Source organism: Mastomys coucha, unplaced genomic scaffold (genome assembly GCF_008632895.1).
Source record: "Mastomys coucha isolate ucsf_1 unplaced genomic scaffold, UCSF_Mcou_1 pScaffold5, whole genome shotgun sequence".
In the NCBI taxonomy this organism is placed as follows: domain Eukaryota; kingdom Metazoa; phylum Chordata; class Mammalia; order Rodentia; family Muridae; genus Mastomys; species Mastomys coucha.
The window spans coordinates 82,936,798-82,946,741 of record NW_022196911.1 but is presented as its reverse complement, the minus strand read 5'-3'; the positions used below and the strand labels follow the sequence as shown (position 1 = coordinate 82,946,741).

General features: G+C 37.4%; 1 protein-coding gene across 4 annotated transcripts in view; it reads right to left on the bottom strand.

Moving 5' to 3' along the window:
- The window catches only part of Trim37 (tripartite motif containing 37), a 138,924-nt gene that overhangs the window by 119,132 nt on the left and 9,848 nt on the right, over nucleotides 1–9,944 (bottom strand). For all 4 annotated transcript variants that reach the window (XM_031351971.1, XM_031351972.1, XM_031351973.1 and 1 more), the window contains 4 exons: nucleotides 7,627–7,743; nucleotides 5,475–5,562; nucleotides 3,215–3,337; nucleotides 82–205 (listed from right to left, as the gene is read on the bottom strand). In XM_031351971.1, the coding sequence (XP_031207831.1) occupies nucleotides 82–205; nucleotides 3,215–3,337; nucleotides 5,475–5,562; nucleotides 7,627–7,743 (452 nt within the window). The remainder of the gene's footprint in view (nucleotides 1–81; nucleotides 206–3,214; nucleotides 3,338–5,474; nucleotides 5,563–7,626; nucleotides 7,744–9,944) is intronic.

The window sequence follows — 9,944 nt, the reverse complement described above, 5'->3', positions numbered from 1 at the left end:
AAAAAAAAAAAAAAAAAAAAAGACTGGACCACAAACAAGGTCAGGATACCATGGTCTCCAACAGAATGTAAGTATACTCACCCATGAGAGTTATAAGCTTATTTTTCAGCTGTGTATCTAATCGTGCAATCATCATCTCCACCGCATTCCTAATTTCCCGAACACGCTCATCCTTTGCATTTCTTACAGCCTCTACATTTCTTTCCTAGAAGATAAACATGAAGGATGAATTTTAATTGGAGTCCTTTACATCAGAAGCAAGAAGAAGCAAGTAATCATTGTGATTACTCTTAAATTCAGTTAATTGTCTCTTTAAAATTCATAACCAATATTTTTAATAGTCTGCACAACATAGGTAACACTGCTTTTTAAAAATTCTGTAAATTTGAGTCAGTAAGGTAAAAAAGACATTTGCCAAAAAGCCTGACAACCTGACCTCAATCCCTGGAATCTACATAGTAGAAAAAGAACCAATTCCTTCAAGTGGTCGTCCTCTGACTACCAAATCGAGATGGCTCAGTAGGAAAAGATGCCTACCACAAAGCCTGATGACCCAAGTCAAGCTCAAAGACCCACACAGTAAGAGAAAACCAACTTCTGCAAGTTGTCCTTGGACCTCCACATGCATGTTCTCGCACACCTACATGTGCAGAAATACACAATACAATAAGGTTCTCAAAATAAACACTATAATTAAGTTTCTTAAAATTTAACAGACAAAGCAAGAAAAAGATCTATAATTACAAACCCAACTAGGTGTTTGTAATTATAATAGGCACAAATCTATTACCTCAGTACATTAGAGGCTGAGGCAGAAAAGATTATGAATTCAAAGTCAGCTTCAATTACAAAGTCTGAGACTATCTTAGGATACATGAGACCCCAAGGAAACCTAATTTTGGTAAGAGGGAAGAAGTCCCAGTCACACTTTACATAAGAAACTACTTCATAAAGACAAAAGGACCTAAGAGATGGTTTGGTAGGAAAGGACACTTCCCACCAAGCTTGACAACCCAAATTTAATCCCTAAAAACTATACAGTAGAGAGAGCTAATACTAGTAAGTTGTCCTCCAATCGCCACAAATGTGTCATAGTACTTGACTGAATGGTCATGTACACATATACACACAAACAAAAATAGCCAGTATGCATCCAAAAACGCCCTAAAACAAAAGGAATTTTGTTTTGTTTGAGTTTTTCCAGCATCTCAGGCTAGCCTAGAACTTGCCATGTAGCTGAAAGCCCTGATTTCTTTTGCCTCCACGTCCCCAATGCTGGGATTACAAGTATATGCCACCATGCCCAACAAATGATGCTTCTGAATCCATTTCCTTTCTCTAGTTTATAAAGATTGTTTTTAAAACTGTATAAAAAAAGATAATGGTTTTTCCAAGATTGCAAAATATATGCACTAGATTTCAAATCAGTGTGCCAAAGAAAATAAAACATAGTTTTGTCTATATATACTATTATTATATATAAATTGAACTCTCAACATAGAACAGCCTCCTAGTGCTGCCAAGAGAAATTAATAATGGCCAGACAAGGCCAGATAAAATCAATTCAGCTGGCATGCTTTTCAAAAGGACTTTGTAGCATGCATGCAATAAAGTAATGCTATTTAATATGGAAAGAATGTCACAAATGATGATTCTGTTCTTGAGTCCCAAAGGGTCAAAACTTGACCTGGTTGGTTATTAATGAGACACAAAAAAACTTATTCTGGCAACTTTAAACAGAATATATTTCAAAAGTATATTTAGTACTTCTTTCCAAAGGAAAAAATTATAAATAACAAATAACTTATAAAAACTGACCCAGATAATATTTTTCAATTTTTATTTATCTATGAGTTTCTGTCTATGTGGGTATATGCCTCATGTGTTAGAGTGCCTGTGTAGCCCGAAAGAGGGTGTCAGATCCCCTGGAGCTGGAGTTATAGGTAGTTATGAACTAAACTCCAGCCCCTTGAAAGAGCATCAAGCACTTTTAACTGCTAAGCCCTCTCTCCAACCTTACATATTGGATCTTCATAGTACTAAGTAATTGCTCTTTCTACTCTGTGAAGACTAATTTACACATACAAAATAGTTCATTCAGGAGCTAGAGAGTTGGCTCAACAGGTAAGAGTATTTACTGCTCTTGTAAAGGACCAAGATTTGGTTTTCAGTGCCCACAACTATCTGTAACTCTGGTTCCAGGGAATCTAAAGCCTATTCTGAACCCCCAGGGCACCAGGCATGTACATGGTACACATACATACATGAAGGGAAAACATTCATACATATAAGACAAAAAATAGAGCCAGCATGGTGACACATGCCTTTAATTTCAGCACTTAGAAGACAGAGGCAGGTGGGATCTTTGTGAGACTGAGGCCAACCTGGTCTATAAAGTGAATCTAAGACAGCCAAGGCTATACAGAGAAACCCTGTCTCACAAAACCAAAAGAAAAAAAAAAAAGAAAAGAAAAGAAAACTAAAAGAAAAAAGAAAAGTGTTTTTGAATAGTTCACTCACTGGAAGCAGAAGCACTCCCCAAAGCTGGGAATCTCAAAAAAAAAAAAAAAAAAAAATTTGTAAAAGTCACTGGGGCTGGGAGATGGCTCTGCTAGCCAAGTGTTTACTGCATGAACACAGGGGCCTAAGTTTGATCCCACATAAAAATCAGTGCTGTGGAGGCAGAAACAGGATCTCTAGGGCTTGCTGGCCCACCAGCCTAGCTTAATTTTGACTTCCAATTACCTGTCTCAAAATACAAAGTGGATGATGGCTCCTGAGGAATGAAACCTGTGGTTGACCTTGGGCCTTTACATAGATGTCAATTAATTCTGTAACAACAGTAGGCTTTTCTAATACACTACTGACAATTCGCAGGCTAGGGAAATGGCTCAGTGGCTTAGGGCAGTTGCTGTGCAATCCTGGCAACCCAAGTTCACTCCCCAGAATCCACAAAGTTGTCTTCTGACCTCTATATGCCCCCAAAGCATAAGTACACACACACACACACACACACACACACACACTCAACTGCTCTCTATATGCCAGAGCTCTGGGTATAAATTTCTCTATTTTTTGAAGCTAAGACTTGAGGTTTCTCATTCTATCAAATCTTTAAATTTTGATAATTTCGATTTCAACATCTAATTTCTGTAAGAATATATATATCATAGAATCAAAGAGGATGATAAATCTTATGTAAAAGTAATCTTACCACTTCTTGAACTAAGCTGATCAGTTCCATGAGACGCCGACGAAGTTTGGCTACCTCTTCATTCACTTTAGTGACGTGCTGTTCATAAATTTCTGCCAAAGGTTTAAACGTGTGTCCACCATGCTACAGAAATCAACATGATTACTATGAGGTGGTTTCATATATTCCAACTACATTTACATTCCTCTATAAAGCTCTATGGACAATGATAAACTGGTAAATAGTTTCAAATGAATTTCATCTTTTTGTATTACCTTTATCTTCTTAAAACAGTCTGCCAATGTTTGCAAAAATTACCCTGACAATGTAGCAATGTCTTTAAGAGTCTAAATATTAGACATTAAGAAAATAATGGAGCTGGGTATAAGGAAACATGCTTTTAATCCCAGCACTTGGGCGGTAGAGACAGGTGGATCTCTGAGTTTAAGGCCATTCTGGTCTACATAGAGTTCTAGGATAGCCAAGGCTACACAGAGAGATCCTGCTGGGGTGGGAGTATTGACTGGGGGGGTGTCTTGTTTGGCAAAAGCACAACTCTGGTCTCCGAGAAAAAGATGTGTATTTTTTGTTGTTGTTTTAGATTTATTTCATTTTATATGTATGAAGTATTTATGTATGAAGTTTATGTATGAAGTTCATATGTATGAAGTTTTGCGTGTATGACACCACATGTATGCCTGATGCCCTCGATTAGAGATAGACAGATATATAGATAGTTATATAGATGGAGTTATCGATGGGGAAGTAAGGCTGGAAATTAAACCCAGGCCCGCTTGAAGAGCAGTAAGTGCTCTAAAGTGCTGACTGAGCCAACTCTTTAGCCATAGGATGTGGATAAATGGTGACTTTGAGGATGAAAACAGTCACTAACTCTTGAGCCTCTTATGAAACTTGCTTAGGAACCAAACTGTGGTCATTTATTTTTCTAGTCAGCACATTAGAATTCAAGCTCAAAGTGGTCTGAACTGAACTCCACTCAACCAGCTCAGCCTCCCATACTTTCTATAAACACACTGCCCAAAAGCCACCAAATGATCAAGTCTCATAACTAACATGAGACTTAGGCAATTGCTAATGTGGACACGCTTTCATTTTCCCCACTAAGGATTGACTGTTTTCATGTAGGGTTAGAGCCCACTGACAGAACACTTTTTATACCTGAATTCGATCTTTAGCACTGCCAAAACCAAAGACTCCTACTGTGTTTGATCTCAACCTACTTATATTCTTACACTTAATATAAATGATTTAACCAAATATTAAAAAATAGAACACACCTACCAAGAAAAAAGCTGTTCTAGGAAAGCTACTATGAATGCTTCACACTTGATAAAGGTAAACTGTTTTTTTAGTTTAGTTTTGGTTTTAGATTTATTTATTTTATATGAGTACACTGTTGCTGCCTTTAGACACACCAGAAAAGGGCATCAGATCCCATTACAGATAGATGGTTGTGAGCCATCATGTGGTTGCTGGGAATTGAACTCAGGACTTCTGAAAGAACAGTTAGGCTCTTAACAACTGAGCCACCTCTCCAGCCTTAAAAGTCTGTTTTTAGTCAGACAGACTACATAACTATAATCCCAGCACTAGAAAAGCTGAGGGAGGAGGACTTGAAGTCCAGCGTGGCCTACACACTGAGACCCCCATCTCAAAAAATCCAAAAATCCTTTAAGCCAAGCATGGAAGTGCATGCGTATAGTCCCAACTCCAAATGGAGGCTGCAGTGGGAGTAAGCAGCAATCTAGGGATGGGAAAGCCTCTGGACAAGATTGGAAAGAGAAAGTAAAAAATGAGAATATTAGGTTATACAGATATTTACACCCAGCATTACTTCAGAAGCAGCTAAAGTATAAAGATCAAACTGATGAATACTCAAAGGCGACACTGATCTTGGGCTGGGATGTAACTTACTGTATGATACTGCCCTAGCAAGCAGAAGGCCCTGGCTTCAATCACTAGCACCACAAAAAAGGAAAAAAGAAAAAGAAAAAAAAAGGGAAGGAGAAAAAAAAGGAAAGATAAAAGTTAAATGTAAGAATATATTTTACAGACATTAAGCAATGAAAGTAGTTCCCATCCTGCATCTGTACTCCTGCCCAAAGAGGCTCTTCCGGACTGTCAGAAGGTACAACACCTTTAATGCATAAAACATACATTTTTATTCTCCAGAGGAAAATGAAACTTCATTCCATCTAAATCAATTAATTATACCAGTGCCTGCTAGTGTGTAAACCAAGAGAACATTTGTTCTGCTCACCATTCCTCCCCAAAGTGCACACTGATGGCAGATACACTTCTTACAAGTCCAGCAAAATACACTAAGTTTTTCATGGTGATTTTCACATCTATTCATTATGAGAAAAGAAAAGACAGTTATTTTTAACAAATTTCCAAGCTAAGGCAAACAGATCACTTAATTTGAAATGGTTATAGCATCATAAAAAAAGAAAAATGTATTGAATGGCTCCTAAAATCTAGGCTAAACAATGAAATATAGACAAAACCTTTAAAGTACTTTTTTCATTAATCTAAACTTTAAACAAGCAAATTGTAGATTTCTTTCTAAATAAAGCACACAATACTTCCTTTCATCGCTATACATGGTAAATGCTATCCCATTACTGCTTAAGAAAAAGACTGTCATGTTAATCTTCTACACAAGCATATGTTTATGTACAAGTAATTTCCCTATGACTGGTCAATAACAATCAAGACATCTCAACTGCACAAGGTCAATATGATACAATTTAAAATTTTCTCTATATACAAATGTCCACATGTAAAACAATGAAGTTCAGTTCTTCTACAAACTTAACTGTACTATTCCCCCAAATTCTTATGCTAAGGCCTTAACCTCCAAAGTGACACTGCAAGATGTCAGCCATTTATAAGTCAAGGACAGAGGCTTCAACAGAAACTAATCCTTCATCAAATACCTTGCTCTTGGATTTTTCTGCCTCTAAAACTAAAGAAAAAACAAATTTTTTATACTATTTAAATCACCCAGTTACCTACCACACTAATACAGACCCTTAGATGATATATAAAAAACAAAAAGCAAAAAAAAAAAAAGCAGAATATGGTGGCATATAAACTTGGGAAGCTGAGGCTCAAGTTTTTAAATTTAAAAAAAGAAAAACAGCCAGGCAATGGTGGTGCATGCCTTTAATCCCAGCACTTGGGAGGCAGAGGCAGGCAGATTTCTGAGTTCGAGGCCAGCCTGGTCTCCGGAGTGAGTTCCAGGACAGCCAGGGCTAAACAGAGAAACCCTGTCTCAGAGGAAAAAAAAAAAAATCCAGTTTAGCCAGAACAGTAGTACAACCTAGTAGACACCTAGTTTCATTTAATTATGGACGAGCAAACCAGGCATCAACTACAAAGTGACGTCAAAGTCAATCTGAGATACACAGCAAAAGCCTGTATCAAGAACAACAACCAAACAAATAAAATTTAGCTCCTCCCATTTCTGTGGTCCTGTTTGCTTTTCCTTTTTAAAAATGATTCATTATTTTTTATTGCTTTAAATTTTGTATACATGTGTCTGTCTGTGGGCATGTCCATGGAGGTCAGGAGCGATGGATTTGAATTCTCCTGGAGCTGGAGTGACAGGGAGCTATCAGCAACATGACATGGGTGATAGGAATCCAACTTGCATCCGATGCAAGAGCAGTACGCACTCTTAACCACTGAGCCCTTTATTCAGCCCCATGGTCCCATTTCTATAGATCAATAAATGAACAGATCTAAGCTTTATTTCCAATGACCTCTGGAGTCTCAACTTATTGGTTTAACACACTATATGTAAAAATCAGTTATGACTTTATTTTTAAACATTCCACATTCCTGGAATCTCTCCTGAATTTCCAATTTTAATCTATTCCTAATAACCCTCTATGACCAATATCTATAAACATTCAATAGAAAGCTACTCATTTTTTTTTACATAAAATTTGCTTTCTCTGTAATTTCTAACAAAACCAAAACACTGTATTATTGCTGTGTTCCTATTAATCAGTTAAATAGAAATAATTTATTTACCTTTGTATTCCCTAATCTAGCATAGTACTTTGTACAATCCTGTGGGTGGGTGAGTGGTCATGAAATGTTAAACAATATTATGTTAAATATTAAGGACCAAATGAAAGATTAATGTTAACTTTCTCATTTACAGATAAAAAAGATGTAGCAATGTTATGTCACTAGGTCTTGGAGTTAAAGTCAGTGGGCACTTAACTTCACATACATGTGGCCCAAAGTTCAATCTCCAGTACTCTTTACATACACAGACATACCTGAGCAATTTACACATACAAACCAACTATTTAAATATATGTATAAATACATATAGTGTCATTAAAACAGCCCATGGCATATTCTATTAACTAGGAAACAAAAACCTAAGCACATACTTGTCTTTCTCATTTTCTTCATGTTTGGTGAGACTACACAGCTGGAGAGTATCAAGCTGCTGTGTCACTTCTTCCGCCCAACGACAATTCACCAGTTCCCGTAGCTGGAGTGGAGCACTGAAAAGAAGAAACAATCCGTACATGTATATATTCTAACTAGACATTCAAGATATTTCTAAAGTAAGTATTCCTAAAAATAGAGCACAATATTATAAAAAAAAAATAAAAGTCAGATATGAAAAAGTATATCTGTAATCTTATCACTAAGGTTACAGAACTGAAGTATACAAGGACAGTTTTGGTGAAACAATGAGTTCCAGGCTAGCCTGTGCTACACAGTAAGGTTCTGTGTCAAAAAAGTAAAAGGGCCGCTGGGCGGTGGTGGTACACGCCTTTAATCCCAGCACTTGGGAGGCAGAGGCAGGTGGATTTCTGAGTTTGAGGCCAGCCTGGTCTACAGAGTGAGTTCCAGGACAGCCAGGGCTACTTAGAGAAACCTTGTCTCAAACAAACAAACAAACAAACAAACAAAAACAACAACAACAAAAAAAAAAAAAACGAAAAAGGCAATGGAACTTATTTTATCACATCATACATCACACACATGAAAACTAAACAGCAACAATGATAATTCAAGTTATAAATTTTAGTTTCTTAGTCTAAATTTGACTGTACAAAGTGATACCATGGGCTTGGAGCACAGTTCAGAAGCAGCATATAAATGTGGTTAGTATGAGTTAATTCCTAGGTTCAAGTCATAGACCACCAAAACAACAACTAATCAATTACAATCCCTAGCCAAATGCAGCTCTCATTTACAAACACAAAACAAACAAATAGAAAAGCAACACATTCCTATAACCCAGCACTCAGAAATAAGAGGCCAGATGATGAGGCCCATCTGGGCTACATAGCAAGACTCTGTCTCAATAAACAAAAATTAAGGGGCTGGAGAGATGGCTCAGTGGTTAAGAGCACTGACGGCTCTTCCAGAGGTCCTGAGTTCAATTCCCAGCAACCACATGGTGGCTCATGACCATCTGTAATGGGATCTGATGCCCTCTTCTGGTGTGTCTGAAGACAGCTACAGTGTACTTATTTACATAAAATAAATAAATCTTTTTTTTTAAATAAATCTTTAAAAAAAAAAAAAAAGACAAAAAACAACTAAATATCACTAGTCACACCAGACACACTCTATAGGCCACAGTAGACTGGATGTAGAAGAGGACCATCATCACAACCGCAAATTCTCATTTACAGTGCTGCTCTTCTCAAAAAGTAGTGTGAAAAAATAAAACAGCAAAAGGTGGCACTGTGCCCTAAAGTAATCAGAAAGAGAAACAAGCTACACATCTCTCAATATGAACACAAGTGTAAAATGTAACTTTTATTCTCCTGTGGCAATTGTCCTCTCAGAGGCTTATTACCTCAGTCAGCTAGCCTAGACCTAGTCCTGGAAGCTTCTAGCCTCCATAAAATCTCATCTAGGTCTAGAATGATTTCAGCCTCTGAGGTAACTGCTCAGTAAGCTCACCTTTCCTAGTTCTTTCTGAGTTCTGGTAGGCTTGTTCACCTTAGCTGTTCTTCAATCTGGCTTCTCTCTCTTGGCATCTCCTGAATTGCTCTGCTTGGCCTCATATTAACTTTGACAATATGTTCTAATCTTCTCATTCTCTGCTCATTCTGTCTTTACCTGTGTCTCTTCAACCTGTCTCTGTAAAACTCTCCTAGTAAAACTGCCTTCTCCCCTTTTCTCTCCACACTGCTCTGGTAAGTAGCTTCCCTTTCTCCTCTCTTCTTGTGAGAGCTGGGCATATCCTATTCTGTCAAATCTTTCTCTGATTTGTCACTTTGTCTGTTACTCAATTAGACATCACTTTCAAACATACATGCTTCCTTCTACAATCTAATTTTACCTTCATTGTTTGATACTAAAGGTGTATACTAAGGCCTGTCTGTATTCCAGCCAGAGGGATTAAAAGTGTATGCTAAGGGTGAGCCACACTACAACTAGAAACAAGTTTTTTCAGTAAATAACACAATCTTGGGGTTCACAGAGTAACCAAATCTCCTGTAACATATAAGTGCAGGGATACTTATAAAGGTTATCAAACACTTGTTTAAAAGTCTTGAGTAATACACCATCTGTGAAATGCATAAACTGATTTTAGGAGAGGGAAAAAACAAATTATAAAGCCAGGGATGGATCACATGTCTATAAATCCTATCACTTAGAAAGTATAGGTGGGCCGGGCGGTGGTGGCACACGCCTTTAATCCCAGCACTTAGGAGGCAGAGGCAGGCGGATTTCTGAG